We start from the raw sequence: 19,917 nt of genomic DNA, 5'->3' as shown, positions 1-19,917 counted from the left end.
AATCTAGCTTTTGTCTGTTCAAAGGAAGCTGTGAATTCTAAAAGAAAAAATAATGGCAGGGATGTTCTCTGTGTTATCCTCCTAAACTATATGATTTTACTCTGAATTATCATCGTGGAGCATGAGATAGCTGGAACCTTTAGTGAGTACTGTTACAACTAACATGCATTTGTGAATTGGTTGCTCCAGTGTATAAAATGATGGCAGAAAAAAAAAAGTAGGGATAGAGCTAAACATAACTGGCTTTTTTCTCTACTGTGGTAATGAAGTTGAGTATATTATTTAGGAAAGATAAAGCACTCCTTCTTGTAAGTGATTCTAAGACTTTTTAGGTATCTAGGCAGATGAGTGATTTTTGTTCCCCATGCTTTCTTGTTTCTCTTTGTTTCTGTTGTTTTAGAGGATAATAATAAGAATCCTGAGGTCAGATTCATCTCACCTAGCTTTAGGCATGCCGGCTTCAGTCAGTCTTACAAGATTGAGCTAGCAACCCTCTTCTTTTACTATAAGTATAGATATGTGAGTACTTCCAAAAGTAATTAATCTGATCAAACTTGTTGCCTGTCTTAAGAGGAGATGAAACTCCTCTAAATGTTCCTATTTCTCTTAGTTAATGCTTGAGAGGGAGCGTAGGGTGACAAAGCTCCAGCTCAGATGTCTTTTAGGGGCTGATGAATCTTGTCTGTACTGAAATATTTTGTATGGAGGAGGGCATAAACATAGAAAAGAAGAGAAAGGAAGACAAAAGAATGGCTCATTCGAAATAATTTCTACAATGAAGTTGGAGATCTGCAACAACAAAAGCATCTAGCATCTTAGCAGAAGGTAGATGTGGCCATTTAATACTCAGGCTCTGAGTAAAGATTATAAACAGTTGCATCAGCATCCTTAAAAGTGAACCTTTACACTTATAGACATATATTGTCTTGCAAAACAAAACATAAAACTCAGCAGGGAAAAAATGCGGATTGGTACTGAAAACTGCTCTCAGGAAGCAATTTAATTTAAACTTTATTCAGTAGCTATTCAATTTGATTGTTAGCTCATTTCAGTTGCATACAAATGATATAACCTTATCCAGTCAGAACAACCATACTATAAAAAACAGTGAGCGGAATCTGGGAGTTGTATTGTTGCTTTAGTCAGCTTTAGTTAAAAAAAAAAAAAAGAAAAAAAAAAGAAAAAAAAAACCACATGCTTCTGGTGGCTACATTTAATACAAGGGATACTCTATAAGTTTGTTACTTTGTTTATACATATACACGCTCTTAAAAAAAAAACAAACAAAAGTAAATAAATCAATGTAATTTTAAAACTTAAATTTGTATTATTTTTATAATTAATGAATTCTCAAGAGTTTTATTTTCTGAAATGTGTTTAGAATTTCAGAGCATCAAAATGATGTAAACACATTTAAACTAACTGGTGAATGTACAAACACATAAAAGTAAACCATTCTGGTTTATAAATGTTTTTTTCTGAGATACCATCTGAGCCCTAAAGAGAGGAAAAGAAAAGCTAAAGCAATATAGTTTTAAGCCAGTTTGAACTTTAAAATTATAAACTCTTCAAACTCCATCTATGAAGTTGATGCCTGTAAGATTTTTCTGCTTCAAAGCAACTTGTGCAACAGATGATTGACATTGGGTCTCTATATGGCTATAGGAGGCAGGAATTTCTTTTAAATACTCAATGAGGTGACTTGTGTAGTGTAGGAAGGTTGTGTGAAGTGGACTAGGAGGGCTGTGGGTTTTCTGTGTCCCATGCCGCTGCTGCAGTGACAAGGGTGCCCCCCGGGGTCTGCAGCTGTGACGAGTGTCAGCCGTGCCATGTCCTGGTTGCGCACACCTGCATGCTTCAAGGTGCTTTCTAAGCTAATCCCAACAAACTCACTATGTCCTTGTGCTGCTGCTGAAAAGCACATGACACCATTTCAGAGAATAATTTGCCTCATGAGGCTTAATAACAAGTAAATATTAGAACTAAACCTAGGAAGCTCTAATGGCTTTGTTTAATGTCCCCATAGGTACCGGAGCTTAAAACATTTCAACTATGACGTCTGTCAGAGCTGTTTCTTTTCTGGCCGTACAGCAAAGGGGCATAAATTGCATTACCCAATGGTGGAGTATTGTATACCTGTGAGTACCAATTTACTGACAGTTCTTAAGGGATTGTTTTTGCATTATTTGAGGGCTTAATTTTTTTCATAGTCTTTTGTCGCCTAGATATTCTGCCAGGATTTCTTTTTCATATGTTTAGTAGGGCCTGTCTTTCTGCCTTTCTCATTGGAAGTCATCAGGGACTTTGCTAGTGCTGCTGATTTTATGTGGGCGATGTTTGGATTCTGTAAAAATGGGTAAAAGTATCCACCTCTGAGAAAACTTGAACTTCACTTTTGTTTTGTAAAAAAAAAGCTGGAATATTAAATATAATTGCAGTACTTGTATACTTGCACACACTGTAAGGGTGAAAACATGTCAGAGGAAAGGGACTCACTTTGGTTTTGCTATACCTTAGTAAAGAATATATAATATTCTAGTAATGCACTTTGATATTTTTAAAGGTGTGTGATCTTTGCTTTCAGGTCCAACATTTTGCCTACTTCATAAAAACATGGTTGGAAATATGTCGTGTTTTATACCCTTGAGTAATTACTGTTTACTGGGATATTTAAAAATTGATGTGTAGCTGGAAAAAAAATAAACAGAATTGACAGTTTCTAACCAAAAATAGTGTGAGAGGTTTGCCTGCAATAGCTAACAAAACTAGTTTTACAGCACAATATTTTCTTAATGAAATTTCAAACATGATTTTTGTAAGCAAGTTTCTAGGAGACTTTAAGTGCGGAGTGGGTAACTTCCTTCATACAAGTACCACTTTAACTTTTTTTTTATCTGATAGTTGTTTACATTCTTAAGAATTTTAACTCAGTCACAAATAAATTAATAGGATAATTGGTATGTAATTTAAACAACAGCGGTGAACAATCTGTATGCTCAGAAAAACAAATTCAGACCAGAATGTAACTAGAGCTGATGAAATAGAGCTGATTTCCACTAGTGTTACAAGGTTCTGTGGGTTCTTTTATTAGCAAAATATCATTGAGTTATTTGTCTGTCTTTTGCTGTAGTAATTGGGCTTATTACCTGTGTTTTCCCACTCTTTTTTTATCCAATGTGTCTACCGTTACGGAATTCAAATTCTATTAAGTAGTATTTTCACTTCATTATGATCAAAAGAAACCATGAGTTATGTTAATTTATTTTCATTAATTCTATAACCTAATGTTAGTATTTGATTGATAATTTGGCATGCCAAGCTACATTCTGAAGAAATTTTTTGAAGTAGATTTGCTGTTTTTCAGCCAGTTCTAATGTTTGTTATATTCTGTCACTGGTTTTCTCTTCCTGTATCCTCTTTTCCCTTCTCACCTTCTTAAGACAGTTATTGGCTGTTTAAGGAGTATGTTTTGAAATAAAAGCAGATGTTTAGAGGGGGAAAAATGTTGCATGTGCAAAATACATAATATTACATAACAGTGATGAGTGTTTTGAATATGAAAACAGTCTATAATATTCCTCTGCAATGCAGATTACTTATTTGCTTTAGGTACAGGTTTGATATGTTTCTTGATATAAAGTCTAATATTTTCTTATTGCAACTGAAGATGTATAAAAAGATGTTTCATCTGTACTGCTGCCTGGGCATAGAAATGTCCTTGGCATAATTCAGAGTATTGCCTGGCCTGTAACTTTCTTGATACAAGAAGATTTTTTTTTGATCATCAGAAAGTCTCTTTTTTTGTTTATGTGGCTTTATGTGGTTCTGATTTCTTCTTTTTGAAGTTACTTGATTGGTGGTGGGTTTTTTTCCTACATTAAGTGACTGAAAGCCCAATTTAGCAATTTCATTCACCCTTAACCTGAGGATATCTGTCTAAAACAGACCATATAGATGATGCTCATTTTGCGTAAAAATCATTAACTCCATCGTTTCACAAATGCATGCCTGATTTGTAATTTTAATTAAGGTTTTTTTAATACTTGCATCTGGGGAGTCTATATAAAACAGGTCAGGATTTAGGCCAGACTCTGCAAGTCAGGGATCTGGGCATGATTAGATGTCAGATTTCAAAGTATAGCAAAGCCTATGCTAACATTTTATATTCCTATTTGCATAAGAATATAAATGTAATAAGAAGTCTTTGTATGTTAGCAGCTGTGGGATTAAGTTATAAAAGTACCTGATAAGAAAAAGTTCTGTGTTTTCCTGAATCCTAATATTTATTCTTATAAACTGTAATGTTTAAAATTGGTTTGGGTTTAAGTTTAATTCCTTTTTAAAACATTTTTTCACACAGCTAGATCATTTTCTGGCTTTGTTTTATACTGTTTTCGTGGTATGACATAGGCCCAGTTTTGACAAAGCTCACATGACTGTTCTAACTCTCAGGATCTGGAGGTCTACGGTGTTTTCTTTCCTTTATTAGATATAATTAAAAATACAGTGATAATGATTGTTTACTTGTCTCCTTAGCCGACATAGCCCAAACAATATGAACATGTTTGAGATGTATTTTTCTTATATTCACTTTTTTTTTTCCTTATAAAATTCTCTCAAACCTCATCTTTAGTTTATATCATAGTCATGGAGCAGAAATGCTCTTTGTTCATGCCTATAATATACAGAAAATACAGAAATGACGGTGTAAGGCATGTCAAAATAGATCATGCTGCCAGTCCACAGAATAAGATACACCTCCTGTTGCATTAGTCAAATACATATTGGGAAGTATAAGAGGAAAGAAACAGATTACATCTAGTACAGTGTATGGTGCTGTCCCTAGAACAGGATGGTATATTTCTGGTGACTTCTGCGTTTTGTCTGAAGGAGCAGATTTGATATCTGATTGACATTTTCAGTTCTTGTTAAACATGTTCACATTATGTATCTGTGAGCCATTTCATTGACAAGTAAAGACTGTTGTACAGAAAAACATATTCTGGAAATGGCTGGAATCCCCACTGTCCCTGGGACTCAGGACAGCTTGTGTTATAATGAAGATTCCTGTTCCTGCCGGAAAAGGAATATAGTTTTAAAGCAATATTAAGTGCAAAATAAGGTAACCTAAGGCAAAAGTCCCTTCTTTCCATGAAATATGGGAGGAATGAGGTGAATCTACTATGGGATAATAAGGGAAAAAAGATGACATCCTCAATTAAAGTGAGTGAAGGAAGGCAAGTGTATAGGAGGTAAAGGAAGGAAATTGGGACAGTTTAAAGCAGAGCAAAATAAACAAGACTGCATATAATTTAGGTGACGCATAGAATTAGAGATCCAGCACTGGATCACCATTAATTTGGAAGCTAAATATGGGAGCTGGAATTTTTCTTGGGTCCTGCTGTAAATACACTCTGCTAGCTCCATTTCTGTAAAAAGAAATAACCCGTTATATGAACAGACTTCTTATATGCCTCTTTGACTTCCATAATCAGTACCTACATGCAATCCATTTTAACTAATCTCATCTGAATTAGGTCGGGTATAAAGAATTGAATTCACACAAAGAATCCAGTGTTATTTATTATTATTATTTGTAATAATGCACTATGGTTAGTGTACTAATTTGTTGCTAAATGTCTGTAGGTATTGAACTCATTTAATGCAATATAATAGTCAAGAATTGCAAAATTCTTTGCAGTAAGTTATTAGAATAGCTTGTATGTTTAAATGGAATAATGTATGAAAAATAGCATAGAGCTGGGCCTGTGAAATAAAAAAAATAAAATGAAGGTACCAAAGGCCAATGAATTGTTCCATAGAATCCATTATATTACAGTACAGATAGCCTGAATAGGAAGAGTGCATCTACGCTACCATCTCAACCAAATTCAAAGGCTGTTGATGTTAAAATGTTACTCTTGTGGCTGGTGTTGCAAAGCAGAGTACAAATACATGTACTCATCAAACTGCATTAGTAAAATCTAGCTTCTCTTTCTTACTGTTAGTGTATATTAATACATTAATATGAAGAATACTAGGAATAATTAGGAAAAAAAATGCTTCCCTGGTTAACAAAGATGGCATTTAGAACTGGAGCTTAGTCACAGATGCAGGGAAGACCTTGTAATTGTCTTCAGGTAAGCAGTTCAGTCTAGGGTATGAAGGGATTTCTCAGAAGCTCACTTACTTCTACTTACATTTAAAATAATTTGGACAATGGCTTAAGGAATCTGGTTTTAAAATTAAATTTGCAAGGGGACAATTTTCCGTTTTAATGAGTTGCGATATTTCTATCAGGTAAGAATTGCTTCATAATTTCAGAATAGGGCTATTTACAACCAGATAGTTATGTGTAGTTATTGCATCCTAATCTGTAATGCCATTTAGTGTTCATCCTAGCTTGCAATTTAGTTTTCTTGATGCTGGAAATGCAAAAATTCATAATAATTACTTCAGTTATGTCTTTTTTTCTTTCATTCAGTATTTAGAGATGGGTGGGGTAAGGAATTGAAAACATTACTGTCTCTAAGTAGTAGAAATACAAAGTTATTGTAGTTATTTTTTCACCTTTAAGTAGTCTTTCTCTGAAAAGATTGAGAAATAGGATTTTTAATGTAGAATTTTACACAGAGATGTATAAAAATTTTGTAAGATTTTCCTAGCATCTAATTCAGGAATACTCTTACATAAGTACCAGCATGATTTATTTTTAGCTTTTTTGGAATGGAAATTCTCTCAGTAGTGGTACTTGTGTTATATTAATGTGGCTTTCGGTGCCAATGGGTCCTTTGAATTTCAGATGGAAATAGTTACTGCATCAGTTTTCTTTCTCCAAATTGTTTCTGCTTCCAACTCCTATGTTCCACAGTAAAACCTTAAAAGCAGCTTTTCTGCGGTAATGTACAAATATCAAATCAGCAGTTCTGAAAATTTTCCCATTGCAAGTAGTCTTACTTCCTGACCTCAGTGAAAGTATGATCGAATTTTATAGTTCTGTGCCACTCACATGGCACAGCTTCTTATTTTGGGAACTGGGTTTTTTTGTAGCCTTTTATACAAAATGATGGCAGCAAAGGTTAGCCCCTTCATCTTCCAAATGACCAGAATATTCCCTGAAAGAGCTCGGAACATGATAGGCAAGACGTCAGAAATTATTGGTTGAGTGATAGTTCACCCTAGACGGAAATTTTTTCCAAGCAAAATAAAGCTTATCTGCAATAGTGTCTGTTAAGACTTCTCCTCTAGGTAAGTCATATAAAAATGTAATTACTACTGACATCTAGAGAAGACAGATACATTCCTGAACTTTAAGCAGTCTTGGTGTTTTATAAGCAACAAACTGACGTAAGTAAGTCAGTGGTTTCATCTTGACATGCTTATCAATGCACCAAGCATCACGCTTCACTGTTATCAAAATGGGATTGTTCTGTGGGGAAGATGAAAGAAAGCAGCAAGAATGGTTGAATCTGGCTATTTTACATGCAGAACATCACTTCCAGCTGTGGAGTTTAGAGATTACGTTTTGCCTTGAGAAGAATATCTATCTGGTCAGGGTAGTCTTTGATATCTAGCAGCTGGGCAGCGTGCTTTCCTCTAGGTCTCACTGTTAGAGTTGCACAGATAGCTGGTTTATGTGATCTGCTACCCTTTTGCAACTTAATTTGTTAAATTCTGTTAAATTCTGAGGTAAGTTACTCACTCTTGAAATTAAAGCTTGATTTCATTGGAGTAAACTAAAATCACAGAATCACAGAATCACAGAATGTTAGGGATTGGAAGGGACCTCAAAAGATCATCTAGTCCAATCCCCCTGCTGGAGCAGGATTACCTAGATCATGTCACACAGGAACGCGTCCAGGCGGGTTTTGAATGTCTCCAGAGAAGGAGACTCCACAACCTCTCTGGGCAGCCTGTTCCAGTGTTCGGTTACCCTCACCGTAAAGAAGTTTTTCCTCATAGTTAAGTGGAACCTCCTGTGTTCCAGCTTGCACCCGTTGCCCCTTGTCCTGTCAAGGGATGTCACTGAGAAGAGCCTGGCTCCATCCTCATGACACTTGCCCTTTACATATTTATAAACATTAATGAGGTCACCCCTCAGTCTCCTCTTCTCTAAGCTAAAGAGACCCAGCTCCCTCAGCCTCTCCTCATAAGGGAGATGTTCCACTCCCTTAATCATCTTTGTGGCTCTGCGCTGGACTCTCTCTAGCAGTTCCCTGTCCTTCTTGAACTGAGGGGCCCAGAACTGGACACAATATTCCAGATGCGGCCTACATCTACAAAATAGATCTACATCTACAAAATACACCTACAATTTATAATCAATCTCTCCTCTTGGTAAGAAACTGCTATGAAACGCCCCTATTTGAAAGTGGTCACAGAGGGGTAATCTTCACAATGTTACAGAGTGCAAACATCACTGATATGGCCGTGACAGCCATAAATACGGTTGTTATACCTTTAATAACCTAATTTTTGTGGTATCTTATCTCATACCTCTATCAAGGGATGAAAGATGCTTTTTGAAAGTATGTGTGCTTTGTTGAATGGGAATTAATGTGTGCACTTAAACAAATGTTTAAGTTATTGGTGAATTGCATTCTTAAGTGTCAATTTTTATAAAAATAATTAGAGGAATGAAGTATCTGTCTCTCTACCCCACATCCTACGCTGGGAAGTTTCCCAGCCTCACAGTGTTACCTAGCTGACAGCTACTTTAAGATGCAGCTATCATCATACCTGCACGTATTGTAGATGTTACTATACGTAGGTCTAAGGATTTTGTTTTCCATGGAGAACAGTCTGACTCATGGTACAGATTCTACCAAATGTTACAGATAAATAAAATGTCAAGAAATAAAAATATAGATATGTAAAACAGGTTTTTTTTAAAACCACAGAGCTTAAAACTTACTAAAGCATTTGAAGAGTATCAAATGGTATCAAATTCAGGAATCTCTATATGGTTTCTATTAAAGAATAAACTAACGTCCTTTTAAATGACATAGATGTTATTTTATACTGTAAATTTTGCATCACTCAGCATGTCTTATTATACAAAATAGATTTTCTTGGAACTTGCTCGATTATGGTGTGTATTGAATGTCTGTGTACATTTCTCTCCAGCTTCCTCATAACCGATGAATGTCTGTCTGGGGTTAATGACAGCATTCATTAGTGAGGTTCACATCTCTTCTGGGAATCAGTTTCTACATGTATGTTAGAACAGCTCTTTGGTTTTGTGTTAAAAATAGTATAAGAAATGTAATTAAGAGAATGATGATTTAGGTGCAGACTAGTCCTTTTACACAGGTAATGCAGTGAAAGGAATGGGAAATTGTTTGGGCTTTCATTATCACTTTATTATTTTTTATTTGAAAGAAGAGAATAGTGAAAAGTATCTATAAATATATATATTAGAAGTATATATTATTTATTCATGTATGTTATTTATGTCTATTTATTATAATTTTTATATTATATATTATTTAATTTAGACCTCTCCAACTGGTTTATTAGATTCTTGGTAGTACTTTTTCCCAACAAAGACTTGTTCTATTTCTAATATAGGAAAAATATATGCATACCAACTGTTTTTTTAACCTACACGTGAAGACTATGTCTCAGCTTATTCTGATTTTTCCACTGTTTCCATGTAAATCCCAGTTTCTTAAATTTGAGTTGGTTTACAGGGAATTTTATCTGGTTTTAGTTTGTGACTTATGACTCCATTTATTTCTGCCTGGTACATTGAGGAGTGCTAATGCCAGTTTGTCAGTTACAGATTTTCTCCTTGATACCTTCCACTACAGATGTGTTTTTAGTTATTTATGTGTGCCAGCCATGGATCTTAGTCATTCCTTCCTGAACTTTGTCTTGTTCTAAGAACTGAGATTTTAAATTGAGTTTGAAAGTGTGGTCTTTTGGCTGAAATTTTAGTGAAGGAAAGGATTTTGTGCTTTGCTTTTGAAGTAGTTCTGTAACTATGGTGGTATTTGTGCTATTGACTTGTGTGGAAATAGTCAAGAGGTCATGATGTAAGGAAGTGTACAAGCTACCTGTTGGTTTTGATTTAGTAGATAGATTCTACACAACAGTGCCTGGCTGTTCTTTTTTGAAAGTAAAATGATATAGTACATCTCTTTTGACATGATTTTTGGATTGGATTGTGTAGTATGGTTATACGCAAAAAAAAAAAAAAAAAAAAAAAATAGAAGAAATAGTTGCATCTTAGTTTTGTGTAAATTAAAATAGTTCTTCCAAATCTGCCCAAATTTTACTGGGTAGTATTTATTGTCCTTAGTCAGTACACAGTCATATTAGTCTTTCCAAGGAACTGGGTCAGGCTGTAATACCAAATAAAGAATACACAAGAGGAAAAGTTTGGCAGCTCAGTAGACGTTTATTTCTGCAATGCGTAGGTACTAAAACTTTCACTCCTTGGCCTTGGGACAGAGTTCCATCTGCTGGAGTTACTGTTGCGTGAGAACAAGCAGCCCTCGGGCTGCCTCACGTTCCTGGTTTGGATGATGCAGTGACTGGAGCAGATGCTTTCCGAGAATGATTATCTGAGCCCTCCCTGAATTTACCTGAATTAAAATTCGGGGATTCAAATACCTCTTAATCCCAAATTTGCTCAGTTTGTTGTTACTTGTTAAAGCCAGATGTGAGAAACTCTTACCAACATCAGTTTGATTATCTACAGTTTTTATTGCTCATCTGATCTGCATTACAGTGTTTGTAACCATATATATTATACATACATTAAAGTATATGGGTGAATAGGGAAGTATTTTTATGTTTTGACAATAGAGAATAAAATCAGAGAATAGTTTGCCTGACCTGCTTGTAGGCCTCTTTGTAGTACATAATAGAAAAAATCTACAAAACTGAAAAGTCTTTCAGTCTGTTTTCCCTATGGATATCCATCTGCTTTGGCATCCTTTTATGTTAACAGGTTTTTCCCAAAGCAGAGGGTACAGAAGTACAATCTGTAGTTTGTTACAGAGTTTGGGCTGGAAATCTGTAGAAGCTGTTGCAAATCTTCAGCTAATGCAGGGGGTGAATGGCCACTTTTTGTTTACTGCAGTTGCAAGAGGAAATGCTTAATAGTAAGTGCTACATGTGATGGGGACTGTTCTGATTAAGTACTCAGTAAAGTCTGTAAGCACATATACTTTAAAGGCATACTGTATACTATTGTTTCTTCCTGTAGATCTCTTTATTGCCATTTTTACTGTGTATTTTATGCCTGCATGTTTTGCTTGTATCCCTGCTTTTGTAGCAGAAGTTAACTGAATAGTATCACCAAAGCAGTGCTGTCATTATTGCTGTGATTATTTCCAGTTAAATTTATTTTTAAAAGCAGTTGCATCATTTTTATTTCTGTTCTAAAGAACACAATAAATTTCATGTGGGGGTGAGGGACGGGGCTAAGCACTTGTTAGTTTTGGAAGAGGCTGCATCAGTGGGGACCAGTAAAAAAGCCACTGGTGGGGGGGGAGTTGCCAATTGTAACTTGTAAATTTAGACTTGAAGAATCTTGTGGCTAATTTTTGTACTAGTCTTATGTTGCGGTAGTAAGGAGGTGACTGAATCAGTCTGTGAGATATTTACTCCAGGCACTGATTGTTCTTATCAGACCTGTCTCTGACTCTGCCTTTGAACAGTGCCTGTACAGTGGGCTGTCACTTCATCTGTGGGGTTTTTTTTTTTTGACTCTGGAATGATACATATAGTGGCAACAACCTGTAGGAAGACATCTAGTAACTTGAGAAGGTGCTCATGAAAAACTTGGCCATTGCAGCAGAGAATGGTTTAGCACATACTGCTCCCATCTTGTGATAAAGCTTTCCAATTTAGGTAGTATTTTGTGACACGTTGTGAATATAGAGGGCTGTGATAATGGGTTTCAGTTTTTTTGGTGGTTTGTTTTTGGTTTGTTTTTTTTTTTTTTAACAAAGCCATTACTGTTAGCTGTATTTTTTCAGCAGAGCCATTACAAGGTTTTTCTGTCTGTGGGTGAGTCACAAGCTTCATATACATGAGTATATTGTCAAGATTACTTTTAATGGCTCAGAGTATCCCCTTATATTTGGCAAACTGATTTGACTTTTTTTTTTCCTGAAAAATTAAATTTTTATGTTTTGTAAGACTGGTTAAAAATGTTTAGTTAAGAGTTGAACCTGTTAATTTTTCTGTAATTTATAAAGTAATTGGTAAATCCAATGCATTTATTGCTGGGAATTTGAAGCCTCGCTGGTTTTATCCAATAGAAGAGAATTTGTAGATGCATTACAGTTGTTATTGTACCATATTTCAGGACACTAAAAGGGTAATTTTATCATCATTAACATTTTGAAGTTCTTCCTTGTATCCTTTTTGAGGACAGTAGCAGCACTATTATCTCAATGTTATTTAGCAATTTTCAGTTTAATTTCTTTTAACTTTTTAAGACAACATCTGGGGAAGACGTACGGGACTTCACGAAGGTGCTGAAGAATAAGTTCCGGTCAAAGAAGTATTTTGCAAAGCATCCCCGACTTGGCTACCTACCTGTGCAAACAGTATTGGAGGGTGACAACCTGGAGACGTAAGTCTGATTATAGACTAATTGCTCCTGGGGTCACTGGCCCATTCTATTAACAACAAAAAAGTGAAACGTGAGGAATAATCAACAGCAGTTGTAAAGCCTTGTGCTGTATTATTTTCTATGAATTGTTTTGTATTATTTGCAGATCTTGCCTGTTTTTGAAAAAGTAACATTTTTTATACTTTGATTTTTGTAAGCATTTTATCATAAAGCCATGGACTTTAGCAGGTAATGTTGGAGGGGGATGAATGGCTATTTCATAGAAAACACTTTTGTAGCTTTGGGGAGACTGGGCTTTTTGAACTGCACTGCTTATTTGGTTATCTCAAAGTCCCTGGAGTAACAAATCTCTGAGCTAATTAGATTCCTACAGGCTTCAGAAGTATAGGTAGCCTAGTAAAAGAGAGCACTCTCGGTGTCTGCAGTATTACTTATGCTGCTGGCAGAAATACCCCGCTTTATTTACTTACTTGGTAGCTGTCAGCAAAGGACACTCTTAAAAGAGCAAAATTAAGATGTGTTGACAGGGCGCTAGATGTAGTTTCATGGATTGACTCTCCTTGACATCCTGGAGTGTGCAGTACTACTGTGTCGTCTGAACGCAGCACTGCTTAGCTAGCAACGGCGAATGTGAAGCTTCAACACGTATGCTCTGCTTGCATGCAACAGCCCAGCGCCGTTGTCCACGCTCTGTTTCCATGACCGGAGGACTGTGTGTTTCATTCACAATAAGCAAACAAAACCTGCTTATTAGCAGTTTAAGAAACAGGAGGAAGTAATGTGAAAACTGGCATTATTGATGGCCTGGCTTCTAAGGAAGCAACACACATTCAAATGTTAAAATGTCACTCACCGGGGCAGTCTTCAGCTGCCACTGACATAGGAAAGCAAAGCTGCTTCGATGTGATTAAAGTTTGCCAATGGTGCCAGAAAGTGGAATGTCAAGAGTGTAATCACAGGTCAGGATAAAACTCTCTTGGTCCAGTCATGTGGGAAATATACAGAAAAAGTGCCAGCATCATGCTGAGGAAACTGTTGGTACTGTTTCTTTTCCCTGCAGGTGGCAAAATTCAGTAATATGCTCCTTTAAATAAAAAAAAAAAAAAAGAAAAAAAAAAATTAAATAGTTACCCAGCTGTCAAAATGCAATACAATATGTACTTACTTTTGATTATTTTTATGCAGTAGGAAAATAAGCATTGATAACTTTGATTTATTGAGGGGCTTTTGTTGGTGGTTGTGTGTTTTTTTCACCCAATATGTTTTTGTAATTATATTTTCTAGTTAGTTTAAAAGGAAAGTCCAGTACTTGAGCAGAATTTAAATGAACTGATTATGGTTTACGAACTGCAGTTCAATCAATAGCACTGATTTGTTTTTTTTTAAAAAAATTGATTTTTATTTAATAAAAAGAAGTATGTAAGTCAGTCTCCTATCTCTCCATGATACACAGCAGTATCTGTTGCTGCCTCTTTTCTACATCAATAGTTGCCAATTCAAGCAATCTGGGTGGGTTGCAGGTTAAAATATTTTGTGTTTCTCCAGCTTTCTCTTGCTTAAATGGCACTAAAGTTTTTGTTTCATAGTTTCTTTCTTTCTTTCTCTCTTTTCTTTTTTTTGTCTTCGTCACAGTCCTATCACTCTCATCAGTATGTGGCCAGAGCAATATGAGTGAGTATGCAGAACCCCTTTATCTGGAAAGCTTAGTATACCAGTTGTTTTCTTTTAGCTCAGTGGCTGCTAATATGATGTGCATGAGCTACAGGGTATGGCTGACCCAAAGCAATAACCCCCTCAGCAACATTGTGAATTTATTTATTTGTCATCAGTCTAACTTGCTTTAAAAATAATGTTGTCTATATCATGAATTGCTTTAGACACCACTAATTTTATCTTTTTTTAACCTAGTCCTTCCCAGTCTCCACAGCTGTTTCATGATGACACACACTCCAGGATAGAGCAGTATGCTACTAGGTAAGACATGCATACTTTCTCACCAGTGCACTGCATTTTGTGTTTGATTCCTGCACTGGCTGGACATTATTTATTAAAAAGATATAATTCTCTGTACTCAGAAGTAAGTAAAATGTTTTTAAATCATCAGCTTCTGAATGCAGTCATATTAAATGAAAAATAGATGCATTAAATCTATCGTCTGTCATCCAGAATGGAAACTGTTGCAGAATTACTGTGCGTTATTTCTAAAATGTGCTGTTTTCCTTTTGTTTCTTCATTTTTAACCTTTGAAATAAACTGAACTTGCTGGAGATATAATTTTTCCCTGTAGGATTTTAGACCCAGGTTTTCATTTTCTTCTAGGATAGGTTGACACTATCCATTACCATTGACTTTTAACAGAGCATATAATAATTACAGATGGTTTATGTTCTGGCTTTTATGGGGTCACTCTAGTCCTTTCATGATAAAATGTGTATTATGCTAAGTCCATCTCAGTGCTTCTGTGTTTTGCTGAACTCTCTTCTGTACATTCAGAGCTGTTGACAGTTAAGCACTAACCAGAGGTACCCTCTGAAAAATAACACCACCCAACTTCTAGGCAACAAAGAAAATTGTTCCATATTACCATGGAAACTGACTTGGTTTTGCTATGGGTGTTTTTATTGTTGTATCTGATCACCACAACTATTAAACAGTGTTAACTTTTTCAGCTTTTTGAATAAAAATTCAGAGCTTATGTTTAAGTTAACTCGATTCTTATTTATAGGCGCCATAAGAAAGCATCAAAGCCATTTGTTAAGTACCTAGGATACCCAACATATGATCTTTTCAGCAAGGGAAAATTCAATCATTTGGAACATGTAATTCATACAAATCACTCAACATTTCTTTGAATCTATAACTTAGGCAATTTTGTAATCAATTAAAACGCTTGGAGCAAATAAATTAGACTTCTCTAGAAAGACACAAGAATTTTCTGTCTCCCTATGTCCTTTTTTCAGCCTCTGGTGCCACAACACTGTGGCTTTCTGGGCCCAGATGAAGCTCAAGCTCTCGACTCTCATTAAGGATCAAAGGAGATCCTAGGTGCAATACCTGTTTTCCCTCTTCTCCCCCTCAGCTTTTACTAGTTCTGCTCTGGATTAGACTTGCTAAGAGTGGACCATGCACTGCTCAAAACTCTTTCAAGATACAAAACTAAATCTGTACCTGCTATGTGCAGACATTGGTTAGCAAAATCAGAAACTTAAAAAATACTAATTACTTTATAAGTAAGCTATCTAAAACTATTCAAGGTGTTTTTTCCTCTAGTAATAAAATCTAAAAAATTGAGACATAATCCTGTATCTTTCATATAATTTTTATTGTGTGCTTTCTAGTTGGATCTGTTATTATGCATATTTCACATAGAAACTAGCAAATATATTTTATTGTCCTGACCTTTTCAGCTAATCTTCTTTCAAGAAATATTATCAGGGTTTCCGTAATAAGACTATGCCCAGCAGAAACAGTATATTAGAGCTTAAAACCTTTATTGTCACTGTCTGAAGAACATTTAACTCTCAATTTTCTGTTAATAAGGTCCCCTACCTCCCATAAGTACCATCTCCCTGTTCTGTTGTGCTGTGTCACCTCTGAGTTGCTTCTAATTCCCTTTCTTACCTTTCAGTTTGTGTCCTGCCTTGAAGGCTCTTTGCAACTCTAGGGTCCTTTCCCTGTCTCCCTCTGCTCCCTGATCAGGGCTGACTCCTGGTTCCATATACTGTTCCAAGCAAATCCTCATGAAATGATGGAGATCAAAAACATGATGATAACGGTAGAATATGCATTTGTGAGTCGGGATATCTATTACATGCTAAGAGCTTCAGGGCAAGCTCTCTTCTCTGAAGAACTCCGGGGTTTGTATTACTTCCCTATATGACAAAGGGGCTATGAAGATTAATTTTGAAAATTATGTTTCATCAAAGACTTAAAGATACTGAACTAAGTAGCATTACAAAGGTGACTTGTAAGCATGTTACTCACCGTGAACTAGATCTGTCCGAGACGCCCCAGAGCAGAGGTGATCTGAATGTCTCTAGTCATTTAGGAGCTTGTCCTTCCCTTCAGGGAAAGTGTTGGAGCACAACATCCCACCCAGCCATGGTGGGACAAGGTGATCAAGACAACATCATCCTGTGTGTGCTTTCTTCCTTCAACCCTGAGAAATATTAACAAATGTACAGATGGGCAAGCTTGCTCCATGCTAAAAGAAGACACCAGAGTTCCCATTTCTTTAGGGCCTTGCACACTACTTTCAAAATGAAGTTTCAAGATGTCTATAATAATTCATAATGCACTTGCAAAAATATGTGTGTAATTAAGATACCTTCATAGTAAAGGAAATAGCTGTATTTGGTGCAGTCCAATACATGTGCACAGCATTGAGTGTTCCTAGATTTTTATGCATGTGTCTTACGTACATAAGGTGTATCTTACCTAGAAAACTGAAAGGACAGAAAATTTCTGCTGCGATTTTAAAGAGCTATGTGGCCTTATATATACAGTCTAATAATCCAGTCCTTTTAGATTAATTCCTTCCATAGTCAATGACTCCCTGTAATTACACTGTTTTTTGTGTTGTTTTCCAGGACTTGTCTGTCCACAGTGTGATGTTATTTGCCAAGCATAATTTCAGATATTGCATGTGCTATATTTAAAAAGTATTCATCCTCCTTTGTTAGCGCAGCTTTATAAAATCCAAAAAGAAAACCATCTGCAAAAACATCTCTAACTAATTTTACCATGAGAGTTGTGGTTATCCTAATGATAATTATACTAGCAAGAGAAGAGAAAATATACTTGTTCTTTGTTGTTTGGCAAGTAGAATTAGTTAATCATGGCACAAGTTTCTCATAAAAGTCCTCTGGATTATAGGTTTTTGTCACAAAGTCTTAGGAGTTTATTCCTGTTCATGTATACCAAGATTGCCATATCTGAGCTGTTTCTAAGTAGAACTGATCTTCATACTGCCTCTGTTTGAATTGTGCAGTATGTTCTCTGAAAGTCATCGTGGTCTTTCCCTGCCTTTCAGGCTTGCACAGATGGAAAGGACCAATGGCTCCTTCCTCACAGACAGTAGCTCCACCACAGGAAGCGTGTAAGTAACTCATACTCGTTAAGGCTGACAGGAACTTTGGTTACAGCTGCATGGTATAACAATAAGTTGTAACACAGGATTTAGTCCCAGTGAAAGTACCTAGTAAGTGTGACACCAAGGGTGCCTGCATAAATTTCATTATTCCAAGCACCAGTTGTGGAAATTGATGATGTTCATTTGATGATGTGAAGGAACTCCATGTTTGTCGGCCATTCTGCTTCAAAAGCGAGGATATTTCATACGACTGGAGAAAAGTCACAGCTCTATATGTTCTAGTTTGTACTACTTTTCTGCTTTTATCGTAGTATAAAAGAAATCCTTCGATGTCAGAGTGGACAATGGAGTGGGTCAATAGCTTGTGCTAACTCCCAGGACAATTTTCTTGTTCAGGGAAGAAAAAAATCATCTATATTGGAGGTTATGCAGAGCCAGAACAGTGTTGCTGCTACTTTCTTGGATTTCAGTTTGCCGGCTGCTTATCCATCTGTTTGTACTTGGGAATATAATCATAGCCTCATATCAATTTTATCAATGCCATTTTCTTTTTTGAATGATGTGTTACTTTGATTGTAAAAGCCTTCATTAATATATGTTGATGAACCTGGAAAGCACAGAACCCCTTGAATTCCTGATCAAATATTATTTTTTAAAATGTAAAACTAAATGAATGATTTAACCTCACTGCATCATCAGTTTGATTAATTAAATCAATGTAGTACAACTCTGACTCTTTTAAGTTATTAATAAATGTCATCAGCTTTTATAAAGAGGAAACAGAAATTGTTCTTGTTCAGCTTCAGTTAGAAAATGCTATTATTCTCAGTAACGCTTTCACTTAGTGTTTTAAAATCTAGTGGTTACATTATTCTACATAAGAATGTACTAACTTTGAGATTCACAGAATCACAGAATCAACCAGGTTGGAAGAGACCTCAGGGATCATCGAGTCCAACCGTTGCCCTGACACCACCCTGTCAACTAGACCATGGCACTAAGTGCCATGTCCAGTCTTTTCTTAAACACATCCAGAGATGGTGACTCCACCACGTCCCTGGGCAGCCCATTCCAATGTCTAATAACCCTTTCTGAAAAGAAATTCTTCCTAATGTCCAACCTGAACCTCCCCTGGTGAAGCTTGAGGCTGTGTCCTCTTGTTCTATCGCTAGTTGCCCGGGAGAAGAGGCTAACTCCCACTTCACTACAACCTCCCTTCAGGTAGTTGTAGACTGCAATAAGGTCACCTTTGAGCCTCCTCTTCTCCAGGCTAAACAACCCCAGCTCCCTCAGCTGTTCCTCGTAGGTCAGACCCTCCAGAGCCTTCACCAGCTTGGTTGCCCTCCTCTGGACTCGCTCCAACACCTCAACATCTTTCTTGAAGCGCGGGGCCCAGAACTGAACACAGTACTCAAGGTGCGGCCTCACCAGTGCCGAGTACAGAGGGACGATCACTTCCCTAGACCGGTTGGCTACACTATTTCTAATAGAGGCCAGGATGCCATTGGCCTTCTTGGCCACCTGGGCACACTGCTGGCTCATGTTTAGCCGCCTGTTGATCAGCACCCCCAGGTCTCTTTCCACCAGGCTGCTTTCTAACCACTCTTCCCCCAGCCTGTAGCGCTGCATGGGGTGGTTGTGGCCAAAGTGTAAGACCCGGCACTTGTTCTTGTTGAACCTCATGCCGTTGGTCTCAGCCCATCTATCTAACCTGTCCAGATCCCTCTGTAGGGCCTTCCTACCCTCCAGCAGATCGACACTCCCACCCAGCTTGGTGTCATCTGCAAATTTGCTGAGGGTGCACTCAATCCCTGTGTCTCGATCATTCAAAATATTTTGCTTCAGAGAAGCACTTGTAATCACCTTTAAATGTTTCCTCTTTCCTGCTTAATTAACTCTATGTAACTAATAAAACTTTTTTCATGTGTAACTGTTTTCATGTCTTTCTGTCATTGGTAGGATCACCAACGACAGAAATGCAGCCAAACTATTCCCTGTTGATTTCTCTTCCCCCCCAAAAAAAAAGAGCAAGTGTACTGTCATTTGGTAGGGAAAGCTGAAAACTTGAAAGTAGCTAAATGATCATACACTTGATCGAGTTGTTTATTTTGCAATTAATGAGTCTACGACCAAACAACTGTCCATCCCTGTGGTAAAAGGGGATGCATATACTTAATTTTTACTGGCAATTTAGCTGTTTGTCATGGTTTAAAGCTGGGCCAGCTATTAACCC

At 36.7% G+C, this 19,917-nt stretch overlaps 1 protein-coding gene across 1 annotated transcript in view; it reads left to right on the top strand.

Annotated features, from left to right (window-relative positions):
- UTRN (utrophin) overlaps positions 1-19,917 on the top strand; it is a 428,940-nt gene that overhangs the window by 373,778 nt on the left and 35,245 nt on the right. Inside the window, 5 exon segments of the mRNA XM_068406453.1 lie at positions 2,027-2,138; positions 12,456-12,592; positions 14,225-14,263; positions 14,501-14,566; positions 17,625-17,690. Of these exon segments, the coding sequence (XP_068262554.1) occupies positions 2,027-2,138; positions 12,456-12,592; positions 14,225-14,263; positions 14,501-14,566; positions 17,625-17,690 (420 nt within the window).

Source organism: Nyctibius grandis, chromosome 1 (genome assembly GCF_013368605.1).
Source record: "Nyctibius grandis isolate bNycGra1 chromosome 1, bNycGra1.pri, whole genome shotgun sequence".
NCBI classification, from domain to species: Eukaryota; Metazoa; Chordata; class Aves; order Nyctibiiformes; family Nyctibiidae; genus Nyctibius; species Nyctibius grandis.
The sequence above is the reverse complement of the archived record's forward strand: the minus strand, read 5'-3'. Positions and strand labels throughout refer to the sequence as shown.